The sequence below is a fragment of the Cucurbita moschata genome, unplaced genomic scaffold (assembly GCF_002738365.1).
Source record: "Cucurbita moschata cultivar Rifu unplaced genomic scaffold, Cmos_1.0 Cmo_Scf00007, whole genome shotgun sequence".
Classification (NCBI taxonomy): domain Eukaryota; kingdom Viridiplantae; phylum Streptophyta; class Magnoliopsida; order Cucurbitales; family Cucurbitaceae; genus Cucurbita; species Cucurbita moschata.
In genome coordinates, this window is record NW_019268523.1 from 4798747 (window position 1) to 4824630 (window position 25884).

Sequence of the window (25884 nt, forward strand, 5' to 3'; positions counted from 1 at the left end):
AATTCACCTAGTGGTACAAAAACAAATACATAGGTAAGAATCACGACTGTTTATCCTTATCTGAAAATAGACTCATTTTCGATTTTAGTACTAACAAAGAGAGAAATTGATGAGTGAAACAAAATAAGAAGAAGAAAGATGAACATGGTCATAATACATTTTGTGGGTGGAGAGAGACCACATCCAACTTTGTAGCTTTCCAAGATGATGAATTTGTGGCTTCTTGTCTTTGCTTACTTTGTTAAGTTAAAAAGTTGCTGCTTTTCTTGGGTTAAGTTTGAAACTCTTAGCAATTGGTTGAGTAATATAATATTTTTAAGTAAATTTAAGTTCTTTTTTTCAATCAGAAACAGAATTAATGAAAAATGATATTGAGAAAACTTCATTTTAAAGTATATATTAACTTAAAAAAACATTTTAAATATGTATTTTTTTTTTATAGTAATTAGAGTTTGAGATATTGAATCGTTCGACTTTTTTTACTTTATTTTTATTTTTATTCTCTCTTATTATTACATTCTTACAATTTTTTATTTTTGAAATATAACTTTATTATTAAATTTATTTGAGAATAGGAAGGATTAATAACTCAAAAACTCTCAAATTTAAGAAATATTATTTATATAAAATAATTTATAGATTAGAAAATTCGGAGATAATTATAAATATATTATGGGACATAATAATAAAAAAATTTGACTTGCGATGAATTATATATATCAGTGGATGAAAATTTAAAAAATTCCAAAGAAAAAAAAAATGATTTCAGTTAGAATGGGCGGGCCCACAGTTTTTTTTTTTTAATTTTTTTTATCTCCTTTTTCTTTTTGAAAAGAGGAAGAATTTGCTAAAATTCTGTCATCCCACCTTCCAATTACCTTCTTATTTGGAAACTTATGTCCCAAGTTTATCCCAGATTCTCATTTAAATTTATTAGTATATAAAAAAACTTTCTACAAAAATATAATTAAATTCGAATAAAATACAAATTTGTGAAATGATAATAGATTCGTCCATCCTCACCCCACCTTATTGACAACGGACGTTTTTTAGAGGGAAAAAAATTAATGGTAGATTTAATTTTAAATTCTTATTATAATACTTTGACATGGTGTCGTGATGGTTGACTCAATACAGTTAGCCAAATATAAAATGATAAATAATATAAAGAAAAGAACGTTTTGAACTTAAAGAAACATATAAATTATAATAAAGAATTATTTCTTGTGAAACTAACAAGATTGAGATGAAAAAGTTTAGGATCCTTGTCCACCTTTTTCAGTTTTGAAGATTTTTATGTAATTTCCTCTCTTAATGGTACGTGTCATTATTTTTTTATTCCAAGTAAAAGTGTATGACTAATTATTTTAAATTATAAAAAAAAAATGGTGATGCAATCTACTTGCTTTAGAATTTGTTCAATTATATCAAGTGCAGCATTTTTCCATCTTAAACGCGTGGGGCCCTCCCTGTCAATGTGGACCCATTTGGAAAATGCAAACAAAAAAGTTAAGATTCTTATGGAAATATTTAACTAAAAGTGATTCTTTATTAGTTTAATTGAATTGGTCTTTATTTTTTTTTTCTTTTAATAAATGAAATGCTTATATTTTATGTAAAATAATAGTTTGAATATCTTTTAATGTTGATAGAAGTTCAACAAATATTAAAAATAAAAAAGAATTTATATGTAATAAATAAAAGATTAACATAAACTTGGTTTAAAAGCTACTGACTTGACTTGACTTGACTTCCCTCCCTTCGTATTCCTTATAAATTACATATTTTTGCTTCCTATTTTCCCCACACAGCTTTCATTAATATCTCTATTTTCTTCTACAGGTACTCTCTCTCTCTCTCATCCCATATTTTAATCATCTTATTATTATCAACCAATAATACACTAATTAATGTAATACTTTGGAAAACATGCAGTTGAAAAAAACATGGCTACAACAAACGACATGGGAAAGACCATCGAGATTTACGGATTCCCCACACAGGTCACCGCCGACGAGGTGAAGGAATTTATCGAGAATCACACGGGAGACGGAACGGTGCTGACGGTGAGGATTTCCAAACTCAATGACGAAAAAGCCCGGTTCACATTCGCCACGGTCCAGTTCACCAGCAAACTCGGGGGCGAGTATGTGGTGGCGCAGGCGGCGGCGGAGAAGCGGCTGTGGTTCGGAAGTTCGTATCTGAAGGCTAGAAAAGTGGAGAGGGAGATCAAGACGGCGGCGAGAGTTCACGGCGAGTTGGAGAGAATGGAAAACGTGAATGTGCAGTGGGGAAGCCTGGTTTCGAAGGAGGAAATGAAGGTGATTTGGAAGGGGGGAAAATGGAGTGTGGAATATGGAATTGGAGTAAGGAAATTGGGGTTTTATTTGAGTTATGAGGGTGTTGAGTACAAAATGGAGCTCTGCTTTGAGAATATTCTCGGAGTTCAGCTTCGTTGCTCTGTTGATCGAGGTTCCAAGCTTTTTCTCATTCAGGTTTGTTCGACCACGACTCTATCCACTTTGAGCATAACTACTTGTGACTTTGTTTTGAACTCCTCCAAAAGACCTATCAAAATGAAGAAGAGATTTTATTTATAAACTCATAACTATTTCTAAAACATTTATTTATTTATTTATTTTTAAAACGTTTTCTCAATTTAAAAACATTTTTTAAAAATTAACTTCCGAGTGGTTGAAAATTATTTTAACTATGGTTGGAGTGGGTATTAAATCTCCGTTACATTATACTACTGAATTTGTTTTGTTCGAATCGGCAGTTGCAGGGTGCTCCACGGATTTTCAAGAAAGCTCCATTGTCTTCTTCCTCTCGATTATCTTCAGAGGAATCCACTGGTTTCCGTTGGATCAGAGATGTGGATTTCACTCCATCTTCTTGCATCGGACAGTCTTTTGCTCTGTGTTTGGAACTTTCTCATGGAGATCAGCTTCCTTCTTTCTTCCAAACATTGGTCGGCTACAAAGAAAGCTATGCTCCATTCATTCTACAGACAGGTTCTTCTTTATCCTCCATTTCAAATCTGGTACCTATCATTACTCCACCTCAAGGCTTTGATATCCCTTATAAAATTTTGTTCAAAATCAATGCCCTGCTTCAACATGGTTATCTTCCTGGACCAGCGCTGGATAATGAATTTTTCCGACTGGTCGATTCCAGTCGATTTCGTCCTGATTATGTCGAATATGCCCTAGATAAACTTTTTCATTTCAAGGAATGTTGCTATGAGCCACAAAAATGGCTCAAGCAGCAATATCTGTCATTCTACAGCTCTAAGCAGCTTCCATGGAAACCTAATATTTCTTTGGATGATGGCTTAGTCTATGTGCACAGGGTTCAAATTACGCCTACTAAAGTGTACTTCCGTGGTCCGGAGGCGAATCTCTCTAATAGAGTAGTCCGTCACTTTATTGATGATGTAGATAATTTTCTTCGTGTGTCTTTTGTTGATGAGGAGTTAGATAAACTTCATTCCATTGATTTATCTCCGCGTACATCTGCTGAAAATGATTTAAGAACTAGAGTTTATGATAGAGTACTGTCGGTGTTAAGAAATGGTATAGTTATTGGTGATAAGAAGTTTGAGTTTCTTGCTTTCTCGGCGAGTCAACTACGGGAAAATTCTTGTTGGATGTTTGCTTCGAGGAAGGGGCTTAGTGCAGCAGATATCAGAGAGTGGATGGGTGACCTTCGTCAGATAAGAAATGTGGCAAAATATGCTGCTCGACTAGGCCAATCTTTTGGCTCATCCAGAAGAACTTTGTGTGTTGAACAACATGAAATTGAAGTTATTTCTGATGTTGAAGTTGAAACCAATAAAATTACTTATTGTTTCTCTGATGGGATTGGAAAAATATCTGGAACATTGGCTGAGAAGGTTGCTGAAAAATGTGGTTTAATCAGCCATACACCATCTGCCTTTCAGATCCGATATGCTGGATACAAGGGCGTTGTTGCTATCGACCCAACATCGACGAAGAAATTGTCGTTACGAAAGAGTATGTTGAAGTATACATCGCTCGACACCCAAGTCGATGTCTTGTCATGGAGCAAGTACCAACCCTGTTTTCTTAACCGTCAGGTGATAAACCTTCTGTCCACTCTTGGAATTAAGGACCGCGTTTTTGTGAAAAAACAAAAGGAGGCTATAGATCAACTGGATTCCATTTTAGAAGATCCGTCGAGGGCATTAGAAGTGTTGGAGTTGATGTCCCCAGGGGAAATGACTAGTATTCTTAAGGAATTGCTTTTGCTTTACAAGCCAAATGAAGAGCCTTTTCTAAATATGATGCTACGAACATTTCGAGCAGCTAAATTGTTAGATTTGAGGACTAAATCAAGGATATTTGTTCCTAAGGGAAGGACAATGATGGGTTGCCTGGACGAAACCCGAACGTTAGAATACGGGCAGGTGTTTGTTCATTGCTCTCTCCCTGGAAGATCAAGCGAAAGTAATTTTGTTGTTAAGGGTAAAGTGGTGGTTGCTAAGAATCCCTGTTTACACCCAGGGGACGTGCGTTTGCTCGACGCTGTTGATGTGAAAGCTCTGCATCATATGGTGGATTGTGTTGTTTTTCCACAGAAAGGGAAAAGGTAAGCAAGTTTAACGTGTATGAATCGTTTATGTATTGAACACATTTCACATATCCATACTTGTTGTAAATTCATGCATTTTCCTTGAGATTTATGGTAAGATTACTGACATACATTCATTAGTCTGTTTTTTATAGCAATTTTTTTAATCAGTTTTTGTTGTCCTTAACTTATATATCAAATTTGTTATGTTAGACCTCACCCAAATGAATGTTCTGGGAGTGATTTGGATGGTGACTTGTACTTTGTTGGTTGGGATCCGGAGCTGACTCGTATTAAACCAGTTAAACCTATGAGCTACGAGCCTGCACCAACCATGCAGTTGGATCACGATGTCACAATCGAGGTATGGTCTCAGGAAGTATTTATATCTATTGCAAATATGTACATCTTTTTTTTTTTCTTTCTTTTTTTACATATATATAAATAAGATGCATTGTATATCAGATTTGAAAGTGTACAACAAATTCTCGATCATTTTGATACAGGAAGTGCAGGGATACTTGGTCAAGTACATGGTGAATGATGGTCTTGGAGGCATTGCAAATGCTCACACTGTGTTTGCAGATAAGAAGCCTAAAAAGGCAATGGCTGCTGAATGTATTAAACTTGCAAAATTATTCTCCATTGCTGTTGACTTCCCCAAGACCGGTGTGCCAGCAAACTTTCCACACAATCTTCGTGTTCGTGAGTATCCAGATTTCATGGAGAAGCCCGACAAGCCGACTTATGTATCGAATGGTGTTCTTGGGAAGCTTTTTCGAGGAGTGAAAGATGTTTCTTCCGATGTCAACACCGTTGAAATCTTCTCTAGGGAAGTTGCTACCAAGTGCTACGATCCAGACATGGAAGTAGATGGTTTTGAGGATTACTTGAGCGAAGCTTTTGAGTTCAAAGCCAGGTACGACTTCAAATTGGGGAACCTGATGGATTATTATGGTATCAAAACAGAACCTGAATTAATTAGTGGAAATATTTTGAGAATGGCCAAGTCTTTTGATAAAAGGAATGACATGGAACAAATTAGCCTTGCCATGAAATCACTAAGAAAAGAGGCAAGGTCTTGGTTCAATGAGAAAGGAAGTAAGTCTGCATACGACGAGGACGACAACAAAAATGAGGAATATGCAAAAGCATCTGCTTGGTACCGTGTCACGTATCATCCAGATTATTGGGGTCGTTACAATGAAGGTATGCAAAGAGATCATTTTTTGAGTTTTCCATGGTGCGTTTCTGACAAACTTATTCAAATCAAAAGAGAGAAGACATGCTTGGTAAATTTTTCACCGGTACTAACTTTTCGAGACTAGAAGGTTTGATGTCTGTGTCCTTGAGTTCTAAGATGATACCATGATGTTGTAATTTTTTTACTTGAAAGAAATTAATTTAGATGTTTTTATACTTGATTAGATGATAATAATAACTTTAATTTTATTATGCAATCTTCCATGGATTCTTAGCAAAGATTTATGGGTGAAAACCCCAAATTAAAATAAAGTTGACATAATTACAAAAAAACAATATATAAAACATAAATAATACCCACAGTGTGATAAACATTTTCATATATTATTTCAGCAAAATTTATATAAAATACTTATGATTCTTCCTTGGCCCCCCGGACTAAATGTTCCCGCCCCATCAAACTGAACTAAAATAAAATTGCAAATAAAACGTGAGCAGGATTCGAGCCCGCGCCTTGGAACCATCACACAGTACAAAAATAAAATAGCAAAATAAAACGTGAGCGGCAGGATTCGAACCTGCGCGGGCAGAGCCCACATGATTTCTAGTCATGCCCGATAACCACTCCGGCACGCCCACTTGATGCTTACCTCTATGTATTATAAAAAACTAATTTAAATACTTTATTAAAGAACATATTATATTCATAAACTTTTGTAAGGGTGACTCTTTAATCATTTTATAACGATTTAGTCCTTGTATGATTAATTTTCTAATAATTTAATCTTTTATGATAAAAAAAATTATAGTCAAGATTTAATAAATTTTATTATATAGATAAGATCAAAATAAAATAATTAGTGATGAAATTTGTTTTAAACTAAAAAGTCCAAGTAGTTAATTAATGAAAATCGATGAATGATTTTATTGAAAGCTTAAATTATTACAAAATTAAAATATAGTTACTAAATTATTACCTCCAGAACAAAAATGGTTTTTTTTTCATGACAAATATGCTTTATAAGAAGAAAAAAAAAACAGGAAAACATATAGATAGTTACAATATATTTAAAGAAAAAAACAATTTCATGTTCACTTTGTGACGTTAATTATGATTTGGTAGATTATTGAAGTAAATGTTAGTCCATATTAATTACATTGTTACACAATATTTATAAAATTATTAAATTAATAAAAATGAGTTATTGTAATATTTTAATATTGGGTTATCATTTTATTTTGTTTTGACCTTTTTTTATTTTTGTCGAAAATAAATTTATTCTTCTATAAATGTCTTTTATAAATATCTCAAAAATATCTTTCAAGTTAATTTGGACAAAGTTTCCTAAACTTTTATGGACATTTTATGTGCGGTGAAATTGAAGAAAAAATGGGCCGAAGGGTCCAATAGCGGTATAGGCCGGGAATGCGATGGCAACCGAAACTCTGAAGAAATCCGTTGATGATCGACAACTTGCCCTAGGGTTCCTAATTTTCCACAACTGGTGAACCCCCAAATCCTTCCTCGTCGGAGATTATACGATTTCGCTTCACCCTCCGCCTCTCCTTTCACTTCTTGTAAGTTAGTCTTCTTTCTACTACATAAATTTCAATCGCCCATGGATCGGAAATTAGTCGCTTAGAGGCTCTCCCGATGGAGGAACGAATTTTACCCGTTTTCTTCCTTACCTACGGGATCTTTTCGTTCGTCGGACGTTCGAAAATTTCGTCTTTCGTTTGATTTCTTCAAGGCAATTAGATTTATCGAAGGAGAAAGCGCTATATATTGTTATATATTAATATATATTTATATGTTTACTTACTTGTATACATGTACGCGTATGCTTTTAAACCTTGGGTGTTTTGGTTTCGATTGGTAAGGCAATGGTTCTACTCCGGGTGAGTATCGTTAAGGTAAGGTATTCAATCCCTCGACTTGCACTCTGTATGGTAGGTTTTCCGGTAAACTATCGATCGGGACTAGCTATTCGATTCTTTCCTCTGTACATTTCGAAGGCTATCAGAGTTTTGTGAGTTTGATATAAACATCTTGGCGTTCGGTTGAGTTCACATATTTGTTTTTCTACGACCGAAAGGGGATACTTTCCCGCTTAATGACCCTTTCGAAGCTGAAGCACTGGAACTGGAAGGAGTATGGACTTTACAACTATGGGAGCGATGACATGGTTAAAAATGTTCAATAAATTGCAACAATATGGGAAAAAGGAGCATCGGAATTAAAGTTATTTAACCCGAAGAGATCTTGGCAACGAAGCCTGTGGCTGTGTTATGGGGAAAAATCTAGAGCTGGGTGCTAATACCTCGGACAATCTAAGAGCTGCCTGATTAGCGTTGAAAATCATGCATATTGTTCTTTGAGATATGGAGATCTTCAAATAATTTGCACCCAATTAGTATTTGGATTTCTTGAATGATTTTTTCACAATGTTGGTTCCTAAGAAACCATATTGGTATATGCTGAAGGTATTTTTGGAGGTCCGTGAAGTGAATTTGATGCACCTTTGTAGACCAAACGAAGTTTCTGAATATACAATACGAGGAGAGAGGAATTTCCCTTCTTGTTATTTACTTCTCGCAATTTGTTGAAATTAACTGCATTATGCATCTTCAAGTGTCCTTTTAAAGGCTCTAGGACGATGGCTTGGCTGTTCATCATAGTTTTCTGTTACTATAAATAACAAGAACTCAAATCTTCCCTTCCTGCAGTTTGATAAATCTTAGGGCTCCATCTTCAGATGTGGTCAAGTGGTACCTTCATTATTTTTAGGTTGGTTTTAGTTTCCAGGCTGTTGAGTTCTCTTCATGAGTTGAAAAAGGATGGTCATTGATAATTTCCTATCATTCTTTTAGTCATATTCTATACTAAGGTTAATATTCATCTCTCTGTGGACCATTGCCACAAGGCCTTGGATTATGAGATTAGGTTCCCGTTTATTTTCCATGATTGACACAGATGTGCGAGACATTTGGGTTCATGTTAGAGATATTTGTTGTAGCAGGCAGGTTTTCTTTCCTAGAGAAAAGAGCATTCTTATAGTTAAGACAGCAAAGTTCAGTGGAGTGGGGGTAAGGGTTGACATATTCAATATCCATTTAGTGATTGAACTTACCTGTGTTTTTGTGGCGTGATATGGAGCTTCTCTTAAGCCAAGTGGACTTAATTTGGCATGCATGGATTTTCGGAAGTGCCAGTAGAACTTAGAACTTCCAGAAGCTTTTACTATATTAGGTTCCCTATTGTGGGCTCAAAAGATAATACTTCATTACTTGACATTTGAGTTCAGCTTGGTTTAAATGAAAAATGTGCTTCCACCATTAGGTAATTGTTACATCATTTCTGCAGGACTTTAAGTATGGCAGGAAGAAATCGCTCATCACGCCACATTGATGGTTACCGAGTTTCCCGTGATGTCCCTAGATCCTACGTAGAACGAGTACCAGCACCCCTGCCTATTCATCCTGCAGCTTTGGAGGAGGAGCTTGAATTGCAGCATAGGGAAATGCAGAGAATAATTTCTGATAATCGCATGGTGATTGATGATAATACAATACTTCAAAGGGAGTTATCAGCTGCAAAAGAAGAAATTCACAGATTGAACCAGGCTATACCCAAAGTTCTGTCTGAGAAAGAAGCACAATCCAGGGAGTTACTTGAAAGAGGTTTGAAACTAGAAGCTGAGCTTCGTGCTTCTGAGCCTTTAAAGTCTGAGGTTCTGCATTTAAGAGGTGAGATTCAGAAATTGAATAATTTGAAGCAAGATTTGTCTGCTAAAGTCCAAAGCCTCACAAAGGATGTTACTCGATTGCAAGCTGAAAATCAGCAGCTAAATTCTATGAGAGCAGATATGGATGGATTGCTCAAGGAGCTTATTGAGGCCAGGTTTGAAATGGAAATTTTAATTGATTGGTGTTGGATCCTAGTCTATGTTTTGTTCTTTTTGTAGTTAGGATTTGGTACTAGGACAAGTCAAGATAAACTTCAAGACCACATTAATTAGTCTATTCCATGATTGAATTGATCGTGCACAATGTTTTTAGGAGGGCTTATGAATATGAAAAGAAATCCAATGAAGAACAAAATGAACAAAAGCAAGCAATGGAGAAGAACCTTGTTTCAATGGCTCGTGAAATAGAGAAACTGCGTGCAGAGAAGCTCAACTTAGAGAGAGCACGGGGATTAGGTTATTTCTGTCTCTCTAATTTTACTTTCTTTTTCCTTTTACAAAATTATTATCAACATGTGGACGTCTGGTTACATGCAACAATGGTAGCTAGTTGGCTTTAAGCTTCTGTTATACCTTTTTAGGTGCTGAGGGTTATGGGATCTTGAAAAGAAGTCCTGAAATGAGATATGCAGGTGGTCCATATGGTAATAACTATGGTAATTCATGGGCACCATATGAGAAGCGTAGCCGACGTTAAGTTTCGATCTTTCCCTTAGATGTCCTTCATTGGAGTTCAATTTCTGGTTTAACATCTTTACTTTCTTTGGAGAAGCTGCTTTTGAGAATTACCATTATCATCACGGTGTGAAATATCAACTAGTTAAGATTGTAACTGTAGTACATTTTACTGTGACTAAAGTTATACTTTCATTGCATTATACTGTGTCATTTTATGCAAGTTTATTTGAAGAATACTGAAAGACTACTGGCTGGGAAAAACATTTTTTGACGTTTCTCAACCAATCATTGAAACAAGTCTTTTTAAAAGAGAGAGAGAGGGAGAGGATATGATGTAAGCTCTGCAGAATTAGTAGAATAAATGTTGGTGGAGAAGTTTGATTCTGGTGACAAGTACTGTGATGAAAACATACTGTGATTCTCATTCCTATATTCAAATTTTCCAAAATATAGGCTTGTATGAGGGATCCAGCTCTTTGGCTTATGGAGATGCTTTATATTGTTTTGGTTGATTATGCTTTATACGATTGAGTTGATTACAACAGGCACTTCTTTTGTAAGATGATGTTTTCATCACATACCCATGCAAGTGAGTTGCTTGACAGTTCAGTTGCTTTTGTTGGAGATAAAAAGGCTCTATTGGACACGAGTTTTGTGAAGGATCCTGTTGTGTATTGAACATTAGACAAGAAGCCTACACACACTTTCCTATACATACTTTCATAGAAGTAGCCCCTACTACAGCAGGCCTATCTAATAAGTGCTCACGACTGATAAATCTGTGCTAAAGGGTCTCCAATTTCTTAATCCCTGATCTACCCAGTTACTTGCGGATGATATCAAGCCTGTCACCAACATGATCTGCTAAGTAGAGTCAGATAGATCTGGAGCAATAGATCAGCATCAATATAAGGATGCTTGTGGCACTTGTATTTAATTGAAAGATGAGGGGTGGCTCTGATGTCTTTACGCTGGCCTTGTTAAATTTGGTACTTTGGTTATCTCCTGGGTAAGCCTTTTTTTTTTTTTTTTTGCAAGTGTTGTGTAAGTCTTTTCGCAAATTTATCTATTTTGTTTGATTTGTAGTCTTTTTGAATTTCGAACATTCGCCTAAATTCCCAAAGCGTTCGAAGTTGAATGCATAGGCTATAAATTCATCTATTTTGTTCAATGGGGAAAGAATCTAAAGTAGAAATTGGAAGATTTAAGAGATGTGAAACCACAAATTATGTCAACTAAATTGGTATAATTAATTAGATTTAAAGAAATTAACACACCAGACATGTTGAATTGTGTAATGGAGAAAGATCTCTTTGGAAACAAGATTTATAATAAATGTCTCACAAAATTATTTCAAACAAAATAGCATAATAAATATGAATTGAAGGTAATTTAATAAGGAAAAAAACCTCGGTGAAAATATGAATAAAAATAACCTAAGTTTAATAAATCAAATTAATACCATCTTATTAACAATTACAAGCAAATAATTTTAATTTTTATTGTAATATATTACTATGATTAGAGTGATGTGTGGTGATGAAATTAAACAATTAATGATGAAGAAATTTAAAAGTCAAACTAAAATGGTTTCTAATTAAATGGGGTTTGATAGATTTCAACACCTAATCTGCATATTAAACTCCAAAATTAATATTGAGTTTGAATAATCTAAATTATTTAACTCTTCTAATTGTTCAAATTTTTAATTTTAATTAGTTATTAGTTATTAGTAATCTTTATTCTTAAATATAATATTTAAGGTAAAATTTTGAAAATATTTAAAAGGTTTCTTAGACAATGAACCGACCATAATTCAATAATGTCCCATATAAATATATTAAAGCTATGAAAAAATTAATATCAAAGAACACGACATTAAAATACTTTATTTTATTAATAAAGTAATTCTCACCGATTTTTTTGGTCAAAATTAAAAAATAATAATAAAGAGAAAAAAAAAAGACACAATGAGAGAGTGATAACGTGACAAAGTGAGCATGTTGTTGCCATTATTATAGAATTCATAATAATTAATGGAATAAAATAAACAAAACTGACATAAAAAAAATTAATTAGGCAAATCTTGGCTTGACCTCACGAGAGAATGCACGTGCAGCTTTTTCCAATAAAATCTTTTATTTTCATTATTAATTTGTATACTTTTTTTTTATTATTATTAAAAATAAAAAAGGGGATCATTTCTGAGTTTAGACAAATTGAATTTTTTTATTTTTAATATGTGGAACCATACTTAATATTTTAACTTTGTATTTATGTGGAAAGAACTGTTGCACGTGATCTTCAACCTAATTACTTTGTTTCTCCTTAATTTATTCATATATCTAATTAAAATAAATCCCTTAAAATTAAATATTACGATTTCACAACATCCTCTCAGTCCAATTTTAAAGAGGAAAGAGCTATATCTTGTATCACACGGATTTGAAGCAGAGAGACTGATCGACAAAAACCAAGTAAAATTGGGAATTAAAATAACCATTTTTATTTTCATAAATCAAAATGAAACTTTTTTTTTTGTGTGAGAATTAAAATAAATTTGCATGTGATGACTATGATGGATCTTGGTGGGATAAGAGTACGAGACAATGTGCAACGTTGCTTAACGAAGACATGCTGCCAATCATTTGTAGCAACCTATTCAACAAAGGTGAATGATAGTTTTTTTGTGCAACAATCATCGTTAGTCGCATAGTATGAAAAATGATAGAGTACTAAACTTACTTAATAAGTGATTTAGAGATGAAATTGAGAAATGCGTACACATGCAAATATGAGTATTAGGATTCCAATTCTTCTCTTACCAATGTCACTAAGTGAGTATCTCTTTACACAACTCTACATGCATCATGTTCATGCATATAGAACTCTCGAAAGCATATAGAAAACATCAATTCTTAATAACGCCCGTCCCATAACTTAACCTCTTCTCGTGTTTTTCGATACTCGGGATCCGTTTATTCCGGAGGTTGTTCTAGGTCTCTCTGTGTTGGTTGGTGTAATAAAAATAAAAAATAAATAAAAATAAAAAAACATATATATAAATATTTACAAAAGATGCCTTTTTTGTATCTGTTATTGGAATGGGAGAAGGCAGTGAAAAGTAGAAGTAATAATGATAATATAATAAATGATTTTTCTTTTTTCTAAAATTTGTTCAGTTCCACAACTCTTCCACTGCTACTTGTCTGCTTCACACTCTTCTTCTTTTTATTTTGAAATTATTTTATAAAATTAATAATTGTGAAAATAATAATAAAAGTAAGTAATAATAATAATGGTAATGGCTGCCTCACCCACCAAAGTACGAAATAGGAGTTATTGAGAGTGTACGTGGCATTGCCTCCTCACTCCACACTTATTGGCTGACACCTACCCTAAACCCTGCTGCCCCCACTCACGTGCTCTTCCCTTCTCCTCTCACGTGTTTTCTTAATATTTATTTTCAACTAATAATCCCCCCCTTCTATCTACGTTCATATTACTAAACATTTTATGAAAACAAAAAAGAAAAAAAGAAAAAAAGAAACTCGGCACGTGGCACCATAAAGGTTAGTCACGTGGCTGGACTGCACCTAGTTTTCGTGTTTATTTAAACCCTAATTATATTTGCTTAACAAAAATCAACGCCTAAACCCTCACTTTATAAAATCCTTTCAATATAATATAATACATGCTTATTATGAAGCTTCATAGAAACTGCGTGACCCACATTCATTTTCAGATAATATAATAATAAATATTAATATGTACAAGTATATATCAGCATTTCCATAATACTCGTTACTACGTGTTTGTCCCCCTCGTGCTCACTCATCTTCAAATACTCGGGAAGCAAATAGGATGCATAAATTGATTTTTATGGGGTTTTTTAAAAAAAATAAATGGGAGTGAAGTGACAGAAGGCTGAGAATCCAAAGGAATTGGATCATGAAAATCAATATGCAAACAATTGTGAATGGTGTGTTATAAATATAGAATAATTGTTGAAAATTTTGTAGGGATTGATTGGAATATGTTTGATGAAGAAATGGAGTCGCAGATGAATCCAACAGACAAAATGAGGCGTGACAAGAACAAAGAACGAAGAACAATAGAATTATAAATAACTAAGAAATCCGCATTTCCTGGACGGCTCTCAAAGCGCAGGAAAACCCAGAACACATGGATCTCTACTCTCCCATCATTAAACAAAACTCAACAACTTTCCCGCAAAATTTTAACATTTTCCCGAGAAAATCAGTGTTTTTTACCAGAACCCCAACAAAAACTAAACCTCAAAGACACTATGTAAAACAAAACATAAACATTGTTTTCTTCAACCCTAATCTGCAAAACTTTCTTATCATGAGCAAGGAACATTCAAAGCTTCATCCACCCAACAGGATATTTCATCGTTTCCAAAATCGTTGAAATCGCAATCCGGCAAGCAACTGGGTTCATCCTCATCCAACCCGTAAATCTGAAGGTCGTCCATGCCGGAGAAGTCGTCAAACAATAGTCCAATGTCGTTCATGAAAAAGGGGTCCAGTTCTGGAAGCCCCAAATTGATTTCGAAATCCTCGTCCACGAATCCCAAATTGGGGATTTGGAGTTCGTTCATCAAACTGGTGTCGATCACTTCCTCCTCTTTTATCAAAACAGAGGAAGAGGTTTCCATTTCAACAATGGCGGCTGGGGATGTTTGAGAGATGGCGGTGCCGGATTCTTCCTCGTTCTCATCGGAGGAAGAAGACGAGGAAGAGATGATGACGTTGGTTTTGGGGGCGGCCGCCATGGCGTTTTCGAACTCGAGGCGTTTTGATTCGTAGGCCTGAGAGGCTTCTTCAGCAGTGTTGTAAGTCCCGAGCCAAATGCGAGCTCCCTTGAAAGGGTCTCGGATTTCGGCGGCCCATTTGCCCCACTTTCTTTGACGAACTCCTCTGTATTGAGAGGCGCTTCTTCGGGTGGAGAGGGTTTTAGGCATGGTTTTACTGCCTAAACCCCTCTTCCTCTTCAGCTCTGGGTTTTTGCTGCCATTGTTGCTGTCCTGTGAAGAACTCTGAGTGCTAGTGGTTACGTCCATTGATTTAGAGGACTGAAAAGGGAACAAGGGTAGATGGATTTCTCGAACGATTCGTTTTAATTTGAGAGATTTGGTTCCGATTTCACCCTCATCTTCGCTCGAAGACGAATCGGTTGCGTCTGGATCGTTGCAGATGACACGGATTTTCCGAGTCATTTTAGGTTCTTGGGGTCTCGATTTGGATTTTTTTCCAAAACTTTTTTGATTCGTTAGCTGTAAAACTCGAGGCTCTGGCATTGTTTTGAAGAAAAGAAAAGGAAAAAACTCTACAACTCAGGAAAAATAGAACTCGAACTCGAACAGACCAAAACTTAAGGGGAAAAGGAGGGGAACAGAATGAACCAAAATCGAATCAAGGGTTAGTATTATGTGAAACCCCCTCTTCTGAAGAGCAAGAGAATGAAGGAGAATCGTTTTATATGAAAAGCTCCAAAGCACTTAACTCCAGAACAAGTCCTGCAAAAGACCCACAAACAAAAATCAGATTAAAACCCAGAAAACAAAACAGATCGAGACAGTAAAAAGAGAAGAAAAAACCCCCCACAAACCTCTTCGGTCTGAAACGCATCGAAACAGATGGAAACACCAGATTAAGGCTCTGCTTGAAACAGCAGAGAATCATACAGCAAGAGAGAAGTAAGGAAGAAGAAGAAGAAGAAAAACAGAGCTGCAACAGAGCCCCAATCACAGCCAAGTCAAACCCAGCCGACATAAATCTGCAGCTCCTCAACTCCTAGAACTCTGCCTTCCTCTTCCTCAAACCTCAGAGAAAATCAGAAAACAAAACAGGAAAAAAGAAGCCCTCCCTCCGTCTGCCTTTGAAACAGCGGAAGAATAAGCAAAACGAAGATAATAAATAAAAGGGAAGGGAGTACAGAAAAGGGAAGGATTGAAGAGATAGGATGAGAAATCAATGGCTATGGTTGGGCTTTGCTTAAAACGTGACAAAGGAAGCGTTAAACTTATCAATGTATGCCTACGGCGTGTGCAGGAAAACAGCGAAATGAAGCTCAGAAAGGCGCTCAAGTTGCAGAGCAAGAGAAACAGACAGAAGAAGCCTTTCAAACCCTAAATTTCCCTAAATCTCCATTCACAGACAACAGAGGAAGAAGGCGAGAATTGGGTATATAAAAATAACCAAAATTTAAGCAAATCAAACCACACCCATCATTTTGACCAGAAAAAAAATTAAAAAAAAAAAGTATACCTCACTTTCTCACTCTCTCTCTAGCTCTACCTCTGGCTTCGGCTTCGACTTCGACTTCGGCTTCGGCTTCCGCTACGGCCTGTGTCTGTATTCTATTCCTCACGTCCCAATCAATGAGTCTGCGCCCCCTTCCTCTTTACCAACTCATGTGTTTCGTGTCCCTCACGCGCTGGGAAAGTGGCGCTACTGCATCCTGCACACAAAAACCCAAATCATTCTACTTAATTACGGTACTGCCACTGAAGCAGATACTTGCTCCCCAAGTTTAACCTTCCGTATTTATTTATTTATACCATTACGTTGCCTTTTTATTTTATATGCAAAATTATTTCTTTTTACTAAATCATTTAACAAAATTATATATATATATATATATATATATATATGTAAAGAGTATTTACGTATATAGTATGGTATAAATAAATTTTCCAAGTATAGTAAAAAGTTATTGACTTTACAAACATAGAATATTTTAAAAAATCTAAATTTGATTCAAATAATATAAAATACGATTCCAAAAAGTCAAATTTTATGGTCAATTATATAACATTTTTATGGTATCTATTAAAATCTCAATATATATCTTTTACTGATTTTCTTCAATTTTTAATAAACAGTTAATTTAGAAAATCTTATATTGATCTTCTTCAACAATTTACTTTGATTTTATTTATTTGTGATTAATTTAAATCACAATATATTCCCTTTTAAAATAAATAAATAACTACCTGTTTCGAGTGATTTAAAAAGAACCAATAAATTCGATTTGGTTTTGTTTTTTCTATCAAATAAAAAATAAACTTAAGGTTTGATATTTTAGTTTCTAAAAATAATATTAGTAAAATTCTGATTCTTTTATATATATATATATTTTACTGGAGAGTTTTTAAAATAATAAAAATATAAAATGGAAGGAATGTGAGTTTTAATTTAGTTACACCAACTTATAATTACTTATTTGAGAGCAAGTTGTGTTTAAAAGTTAATGTTATATATTAAGTAAATTAAATGATGGGTTAACTACACAAAATGTGATATAATAAAATAAGATGCACGAATGTAGATTGAAGTAGACTAAAAACTCGCGAAAGCGATGGTCACACAAATAGCTTTTTTAATAACAGAGAATAATAATTATGTTGGAAAAATAATTAATATTAAAGATAAAGTAAGGAGCAAAAAAACAAAAAAATGATGCATTGGGTAAAGAAATGAAGAAACAAATTTGGACAAAAATACACCGATTCAAGTTCCAAATCGATCATTATTTATCTCTCAAATTTTTAATGTTAAGAATTTTTTATGTTTGTAATTAATGTTAATGATTGTGACGTATAAACCGTGGAAAAAAAATCAAGTTTACTTAAACAAAATAATAAATAATAATAAAGAAAAAAAAGGGAGGGAAAATAGGAGAAGGGGGGAGCAGGGAGTGCACGTGAGGATGTTGGCCTCGATCAGAACAAAAGGGAAAATCGGAGGGTGGAGATGAGTGGGTGTGAAAGATAAGAATTGAATGCTTTGTCGTGTGTTCCGTATCCCAACAAAACCGTACCCCTTTTTATATTCAAACCCAAACTATTATCTACTTAATATTTTCTTATGAAATATATCTTATATATTATATTTTAATTTTTTTTTAATTTAATCTATAGTATATTTTATTTTATTTTTAATATTTAATTTTATTTTATTGGTAGGTATTAGTTGTCGACTCGTATTTTATTTTATTTTTAATATTTAATTTTATTTTATTGGTAGGTATTAGTTGTCGACTCGTATCTTATTTAGAGGTTATGAATATTAACGAAAATATATATCTTTATTCCAATTTTATTTTTATTTCTCATTCTTAACACTCCTCCCTCCCTCGACTCAATTTCATTATTAAAATAAAATTCAAATTACTCCCTTGTACATAATATTCTTCTATTTAATCCCTCGCAATTTAGGTAATTAAAAACATAAAATTTAATTAAATGCTTTTCAACACTGTAACTTTCAAAGCTCGGAAAATAGAATAAACTTCAACAATTCAAAGGGGACAAATTGGAACATAAAAGAAAAAGAAAAAGCTTAAATTACAAAATTTATTCACTTTTTAATTTGAGTCTTAAGTTCAGTTTTTTTTTTAAATAGTTCCTCCAGTTTTTTAGTTTGTGTTCAAATTTTTTTTAAAAAAATCACCTATTTAATCAATATATATAATTAAATTTTATTTCTAATAAAATTTTAAATTTTTAAATCCTATTTATCTCTGCGGGGTTATGCTGTTTATGCGCATGATCATGGCAATACCATACACACACATCCATAATCCATATTCCTCATAAACGTGGCATCAGTTAGGCTCCAAAAGATGCGGTGGCAAAATCCGTTACGCAAAATGAATGGACATTAGTGGGCCAACAAGGATCTGCTTCCATTTTCCCGCCAATTACGCCAGGTTGGAGCCCACCTGGACCCTTTTTTCTACCCTAAACCGACCCCTCTACTTGCCAACACTTTCATGCCACGTGTTCAGCCAGCGTAGAGTGTACGCCAGCTGTAGGGCGTTTTCGTTTCTTCTTAACGCTGGGCCCCACAGGCTCCATGTCAAGTGGCGCTTACTTATTACGCAAACAAAAGTCAAACGGTAACGGGGATTGTTAGTCCACATTTCCGTATTCTCCCTGCCCGTCCCGTAAAACCTCTGTTTGGTAACAAATGTTTTTTTATTCATCAGGAGGATAATGACAAATTAAGTTACAACTTACCACCACATATACATACATACTATATATCATACATACTATATATCATACATACTATATATACATACATACTATATAGAGAGAAAAAATTACACGTTTTTACTATTCTAAGTTTATTTTAAATTAATAAAAATATCATTCTACAAAATATTCTCTAATATTTAAAAATTCTAAAATATTCCGTAAAAAAACTTTTTTAACTCTTTCAAAAAATTCAAAACTATTTTTACGTTAATTTTATATCGAAATCATTATTTAAAAAATACATTTAAACTTTATTAAAAATTATTAAACATTATTCATGAATTTTTTAAATAACTTTAATAATCCTAAAGAGTACAACCTTATTTTTATTAATTTAGCTTCCTTTAGTAGCATTTTTGGTTTCACACGTTTCTTTTTATTATTATTATTATTAATTTTTTTTTTCCTCTTTCTTTTCAAGATTGAAAATATTTCTTAATCTCGTAAATTTAACCTGGATTGAATTATGGAGGTGATCTCGTAATTCCTACGGATGGAAACGATGGGATCGATTGAACGCTGAAACTTAACCATTGAAAAAGGCGAAGTTCATAACAATCTCTGTAAAGCAAGGAACAAAGTTTAAAAAAATGAACGTCACTTTGGGACACATACGAATCGACCTAATTAAATATAATCAAACTTACACGAGAAAGTTTTGACATCTATTTAATTTTCGTATTCAAAATTCTCAAATGGCTTAATTTTTTTATAAAGTCTTTTATCGTATTACTTAAATGGTTTAATTTCATTATATCATTGTAATTACATCATTATCTTAAGTATCACTTATCATTTAATAAACCATTTATTTATGATCTGATCGGTAAGCTAAAGTCTTTTTAGGCCAATGAGAAGGCGATACTCCATTGTTAAAATCTCGAAGTCAACACTTAGAGAACTATTCATCTATTAACTTATATTGGAAATAGTGAATCTTTCGTGAAATTACGCCCTAATTCTCTATTTGGTCAATTTTTCAAAATGGTAGGTTTATTGGATTTACTAAATAACCCAGTTTTTCATGTAAATCAATGAACAAGTTCTCACATGCAGTAACTCATAACTCATTCAAGATTAAGATTAAAGTCAAATATAATCGTTTTGTGAAATATTAATATTTTTAATTTTAAGATTAAAGTCAAATATAATCGTTTTGTGAAATATTAATATTTTTAATTAACAAATTTATAAATAGAAATTAAATATTTCGTGGTTAAGTATTATACAAAATTACTATATACGATACTCCTATTCACATATCTGTACACACACTATATGAATTGAATTGTTCTAACATTCGAAAGTGAATTGAATTGTTCGAACAATACAGATGATCATTTATTATAATTACAAATGGATCATTTGTAATAATAGTGTTACAAGAACCATTAATTTCTCTTAATTAAATTAGCATATATGGTGTGTAAGGTTTTGATAAATGTAAAATGAAATAGTCGTGCGTTCCTTACCAATTATGTGGCAAAAATAATTATTATTTGGACATAAATTATGATAAATATAAAAAAAAATGTCATATTTTATTATTTTTTTTGGTGAAAAGAAAAATTGACGTTGACATTAGAGATGGTTTGACAAAGATTTTGTGTTCTTTTCCCTCCTTTTACATTAAAATAATCAAAGTTGAACTATTTTCCAATAATTATTTATTTTTCTTTTGACTAACAAAATACATAAACATAAATATAAAACGTGTTAAAAACACGAAGATTCCCGAACTACTTTTCTTTAAATAAAATCATTTCATTTTAGAAAAATAAAATAATGATAATGTAAAAGAAATAATTCATTAAGAAAAGTAGCTTACAATTGACATTGGGCCTTTATAAATGTCTGGCCCAAATATAAACATTCCAGCCCAAATAAATTTATTTTAAAATCTTAATTACTTCCATTAATACCTTTCAAGAAAGTTCAATTTTCTTTTAAAATTGGCAAATGATGGATTGAGTAACATATAAATTTCGAGTATAGTATATGTCTCGCACCTCAACTCATTATTCCACGTTCTCCAGGTCCGACCTAAATTAATATAGACGTAGAAAAGGATAGATAGTGCTTACGTGAGTTTGACCCGCATTTGACTCTGCTTGCTTCTAACTCCCCTTCCGAGTCGTTAAGAGAGGGAAATTCATATGTTAGTCACGCAGCAACTACGTTCACACTAACGATTTGACAAGTCTTTCTTCATTTTTAATTGGTGGTAAATAGTAGTAAGGATTAAAATGGGTGATTTGAAGGATTGGATTGGAAGTTGCTTTATTCTAAAAAAAACTACATGAACGATGAACACAACTACAAGGTTTGTTCCCAACCAATTTGAAAGATGAGTGAGTGAAAGAAAAGAGCAGCTCAATCACATAATCTATTATAGCTCTTAACCCATTTTCCAGGAGATTTCAAAGTTCTTACCAACCGGCAATGATAATCCCCTCACCTCTACCATCACAGTTTTCCTCTTATCCCCTCCTACCTCCTCCACTTTTTCTTGCTCATAATAACTCTGTTCTGATGTATAAAACTCGACGTTCGAATCATCCGCAACAGCATTTCCATTGATCTCGAGACCGTTAGCTCGTTTGCTTGCATCTAACCCCAACACGACAACCTTCTCCACAATCCAACCCTTTTCTAGAGCAAATTTGCTTTCTTGAACTGCAGACCATACTTTAACACTCCCCTGGCTGACTGTTGCATAAAGTTCAATATAAGTAGATAGACCATCCCCAAGCTTAATCTCGGGATGCTCGTCGTCGTCGAGGAATAGCTTTCCCTTGGCATCTCCTTCACTTTGATCGGCAGGGAAGGCCACAACGAAGGTGAAGGGAGTTTTTCGAGCTTCCTTTGAAATCAATCCACCTCGTTGCATCGGTAGAATGGCGTTTTGATACAAATGCACATTAATAACATTCAATGGTGCAGGAAGAGAGAGATATTGAGGTTGTTTTGTAACTATGGTTTGCCTCATATCAAACAAACTGTACCAAGTGCCTGGGGGAAACAATGCATCGACCTTTGTTTCTCCCTTGTCAAGCACAGGGGATACCAAAACACTGCTCCCAACCAAGAATTGAGTGCTCACATTATAACACTCCTTAAGATCTAGGAATGAGAAGAAAAGCGGTCGAGCAATTGGCGCTCCGGTTGTATGAGCTTCGTAGTTCAATGTATATAGATAAGGCAGGAGCTTATACCTCATCCCGAGCGCGTTTCGAGCAGATTTAGCAACTGACTCCCACTGATAAAGCTCCTGTCTTGGGGAATAATAGTTGGCGTGATCCCTCGAGAAAGGATAGAAGGCGCCAAGTTCGATCCAACGGTTGCAGAGTTCTTCTGTGGGTGCTGGATAGAAGCCACAGATATCAGAACCAACCATTGGCACTCCAAATATGCCAAAATTAAGCATGGTAGAAATGGAGTACTTCAAATCATTCCATGTTCCCTGGTTATCCCCAGTCCAATGAGCTGCATATTTGCCTGAACCAACAAATGTGGAACGGGAAAGGATAAACGGCCTCTTGCCCTCGAGAGCGAGAAGGGCCTTGTGCGTCGCAATGGATTGAGAGAACCCATAGATACTGTGAGCGTCGTACTCGAGAACGCCATTGTAATGAACTGCACTGGTTGCAATTGTTTTGAAGCCTATTGGCGCCTGCAAACCTGAAGCATTTATCTTGTAAGGTGGATCGTCCCATCTTGTTTTCGTAATGTTCTTGCAGTCGAGGCAGCAAAGCCAGCCAGGTCCCGTTCCAGTCGGACATTGTTTGCCTTCCGGGATTTTGCACAATCCAGAACAGAAATTTGAGGCTTCATTCATATCAATCCATAGGCCATCAACAGGGACAAGTTCATGGAAGCGCCGGATCTCATCACCCCACCACGAAACAGTTTTGGGATTAAGGAAATCAGGGAAGTTCACAGCGCCAGGCCAAACTTGAGCCAAGTATGGTTCACCCTCGTACTTTATGAAAACATCATTCTCTATGCCTCTTTGATACACACCATAACTTGAATTAACAGCAATCCCAGGGTCAATAATCACAATATACTTCATTCCAATGCTATGTATCTTGTCCAGGAAAGCTAGAAGCTTCGGACGCGGATAATTCACAGGGTTCAGAGTGAAATCCTTGTGTCCATCCATGTGATCATCGTCGTTCCAAATAACGTCGAGAGGGATTCGAGCCTTTTGATAGTTCTCCACAACATCCTCTACAACAGACAGGTTATGGTAACCCCATCTACATTGGTGAAATCCTGCATACCACAAATTTCAAAGTTGAAGGGCCTATTAACAACGAACCTATTCGACACAAACCTAAAAGTTCATAGACTAAACTATTAATTAGTCGTTGTGTTGCATTCAATGTTCATTCAATTATTAACCAAGATATGACACAACTATATACAATACTGTGCCACATAGAAAAGTAATAAATTAGACGTTAGATTTTCAAAGAAACAGAGCATAAAAACAGAGTAGAAAATCAAAAAGGAAAGTTAAAGAAATGGAATGATACCAAAGGCCCAGTAAGGCATGGGAGCAGGTTTTCCAACGAGGGAAGTGTACTGTTGAACAACATCAAGTGGTGAAGGTCCAGAAAAGAAGTAAAAATCCAAAACCCCTCCAATGACCTTGTACGTCAAAGACTTTCCTCTGTAAAACACATCCATCCCATTGCTGTTCAGCAGCAGCACTGCATGAGCCGACGTCTTCCCGCCTCCATTCCTGAGCTCCATATACACTGGATGAGACCCATAAAGGTCTGTGTTCGGATTAATGGCGGACACATCCGTTGTGTACAGAGTGTAAGGGTCATTCGGGTACAGTTTAATCCCATGCGGCTGCGTGTTCTCCCCCAACCCATAAAGCGAACTATCTTCTGGCAATTTTGTTGAAATCTCCAGATACTGATCTTTAAACACCAAACTACTATATGGGTCTGAATCAGAACAGCTCGAATCGAAAAGGGTTTCGCCGTTTGATTTTCTTTTCACCCTAAACGAAAATGGGTCTGATGTGTAGCTGAATATTAGGTTACTGCCGACGTATTCAGACTCTGTAATGGAGTTTTTAGTTGATTTTCCGATGGTCTGTTTCGCCACCGGCGGTTGTTCTCTCGGTAGGAGATCATATGGAACCTCCCATCTCTGCTTCTCGGCATCGGTGATGTGAACCCTCAAGCGTTCGTTTGTCTCATGCCTTCAAAACATAAAGAAAAAACATCAAAAAAATGAAGTGAATGCAGAGGCCAAAAAGTAAAAAAAACACAACAGAAATTGGAAGGTTATGAACATACTTGACAAAGAGCTGCAAGTAAGGGATGTCGGGGCCATAAATCTTGTTGGGCTGTTTAACTTCTAGGCGACCAAGGAGACCCCCATCGGGGGTTTCTTGAACAGAGATTAAACGGTAGCCCTGTCCAATTTTGGAAGAAACAGGGGAAGAAGGTTCGGAGTTGGGTTTGGAATGGACTCCATTGCAGAAGAGAATCAGAAGAGAAAGAAGAAGAAAGCGAGGGAAAAATGGGGGAGAGGGAAGCATTGGAGCCAGTGAAAGGTACGACTGGGTGCAGAGAAGTGGAAGAACAGTTTGAAGGCTGCTGGGAGGTGGGCTTGTTGATATATAAAGGGTCTGAAGACCATAGGATTCGTCAAACTGGATTTGATTTGGTCCCTTAATAATGTCCAAAAATCTGTAATTAATTGCTTTTAATCAGGATTGTGTCTGAACTAACCTGATTAACAAAAAATTTTATTTTGTTAACATACACACACACACACTATATATCTCAGATCTCAACGGGACATATATACCATTTAGACTAACTAAAATCGTAATTAAATGCACGTTGATTTCAATTAAAAGACCAGAGAAAATACAGGAGATTATAAGCACAAATAATCGAAGTAGAATAATCTAAAATTTAGTCAAGGTCTGCTTGAAAACTTGAAAATATATATATAATAAATGAACAAATTTTAAAATAGTCAGGTAAAAGTGAAATTCATAAACGTTTGAAATAATACACAACATAGAAACACAACAAATACTCCATGACACAACCTACAACCCAATAACCGACCTCGTCATTTGTTTTGTATGCTCTTACCCTCACTTGAAAAAACAAGTTTTTAAAATTCGTGCATTAAAATTTTCTGATAAGTAACCCTTTCTTAAGGAGAAAAATATGTGATAGCATTTGACAGACCTAAATTTGTTCGGTAAAAAGTAGTGGTGACTTTATAGTTAATTAACTAACTAATTTATTGTGTCAATGCTCTCAAATTATTTATGTAAAAGTCTTGTATCTTATCCAAATAAATTGAAATTAACACCTAGTTAGTGGAGTCGAGTCACTCCTACAATAGATGTCCGTATTATTATGTACATGCATGAGGTCGCATGACTATTTTCAATAACATAATAAGGACACGCATAACCATCACATCATCACTTACAACACAAAGCTCAACAATTGCATAAACTTCTAATTAGATATAATTATTCCTCTAACTTAATTATTTTAATCCAACTCAAAATAAGTTAAAAAAAAAAAAAAAAAAAAACCC

At 34.6% G+C, this 25884-nt stretch overlaps 4 protein-coding genes and 1 non-coding gene across 5 annotated transcripts; 2 read left to right on the forward strand and 3 right to left on the reverse strand.

Moving 5' to 3' along the window:
- The first annotated feature begins 1825 nt into the window (after positions 1-1825).
- On the forward strand, positions 1826-6015 carry LOC111444909 (probable RNA-dependent RNA polymerase 1). The gene is made up of 5 exons (XM_023083039.1): positions 1826-1842; positions 1936-2495; positions 2780-4611; positions 4807-4957; positions 5100-6015. The coding sequence occupies exons 2-5, from the start codon at positions 1947-1949 to the stop codon at positions 5919-5921; spliced, it is 3354 nt and encodes a 1117-aa protein (XP_022938807.1). The 5' UTR covers positions 1826-1842; positions 1936-1946; the 3' UTR covers positions 5922-6015.
- A 338-nt stretch (positions 6016-6353) lies between these two features.
- TRNAS-AGA lies at positions 6354-6435 on the reverse strand. Its single transcript has one exon. It is a non-coding gene; the product is annotated as a tRNA-Ser (tRNA).
- Positions 6436-7187: 752 nt separating this feature from the next.
- LOC111444910 (protein FLX-like 3) lies at positions 7188-10610 on the forward strand. The gene is made up of 4 exons (XM_023083040.1): positions 7188-7374; positions 9161-9697; positions 9856-9998; positions 10124-10610. Exons 2-4 carry the CDS (start codon positions 9171-9173, stop codon positions 10237-10239), a joined length of 786 nt encoding a protein of 261 aa, XP_022938808.1. The 5' UTR covers positions 7188-7374; positions 9161-9170; the 3' UTR covers positions 10240-10610.
- Positions 10611-14309: 3699 nt separating this feature from the next.
- LOC111445481 (ethylene-responsive transcription factor ERF118-like) lies at positions 14310-16459 on the reverse strand. The gene is made up of 2 exons (XM_023083882.1): positions 15855-16459; positions 14310-15762 (listed from the first exon to the last, which is right to left on the reverse strand). Exon 2 carries the CDS (start codon positions 15541-15543, stop codon positions 14587-14589), a length of 957 nt encoding a protein of 318 aa, XP_022939650.1. The 5' UTR covers positions 15544-15762; positions 15855-16459; the 3' UTR covers positions 14310-14586.
- A 5084-nt stretch (positions 16460-21543) lies between these two features.
- LOC111445217 (alpha-xylosidase 1-like) lies at positions 21544-24891 on the reverse strand. The gene is made up of 3 exons (XM_023083476.1): positions 24612-24891; positions 23832-24514; positions 21544-23568 (listed from the first exon to the last, which is right to left on the reverse strand). Exons 1-3 carry the CDS (start codon positions 24854-24856, stop codon positions 21689-21691), a joined length of 2808 nt encoding a protein of 935 aa, XP_022939244.1. The 5' UTR covers positions 24857-24891; the 3' UTR covers positions 21544-21688.
- Positions 24892-25884: the final 993 nt, after the last annotated feature.

Coding starts and splice junctions, on each gene's coding strand:
- LOC111445217 (XM_023083476.1), bottom strand. CDS start 24,856: ATGCTTCCCTCTCCCCCATTTTTCCCTCGCTTTCTTCTTCTTTCTCTT. Junction 24,515..24,611: donor TACTTGCAGCTCTTTGTCAA/GTATGTTCATAA, acceptor TATGTTTTGAAG/GCATGAGACAAACGAACGCT. Junction 23,569..23,831: donor CATGCCTTACTGGGCCTTTG/GTATCATTCCAT, acceptor TGTGGTATGCAG/GATTTCACCAATGTAGATGG.
- LOC111445481 (XM_023083882.1), bottom strand. CDS start 15,543: ATGCCAGAGCCTCGAGTTTTACAGCTAACGAATCAAAAAAGTTTTGGA.
- LOC111444910 (XM_023083040.1), top strand. CDS start 9,171: ATGGCAGGAAGAAATCGCTCATCACGCCACATTGATGGTTACCGAGTT. Junction 9,698..9,855: donor AAGGAGCTTATTGAGGCCAG/GTTTGAAATGGA, acceptor CAATGTTTTTAG/GAGGGCTTATGAATATGAAA. Junction 9,999..10,123: donor AGAGAGAGCACGGGGATTAG/GTTATTTCTGTC, acceptor ATACCTTTTTAG/GTGCTGAGGGTTATGGGATC.
- LOC111444909 (XM_023083039.1), top strand. CDS start 1,947: ATGGCTACAACAAACGACATGGGAAAGACCATCGAGATTTACGGATTC. Junction 4,612..4,806: donor TTTCCACAGAAAGGGAAAAG/GTAAGCAAGTTT, acceptor TTGTTATGTTAG/ACCTCACCCAAATGAATGTT. Junction 4,958..5,099: donor ATCACGATGTCACAATCGAG/GTATGGTCTCAG, acceptor ATTTTGATACAG/GAAGTGCAGGGATACTTGGT.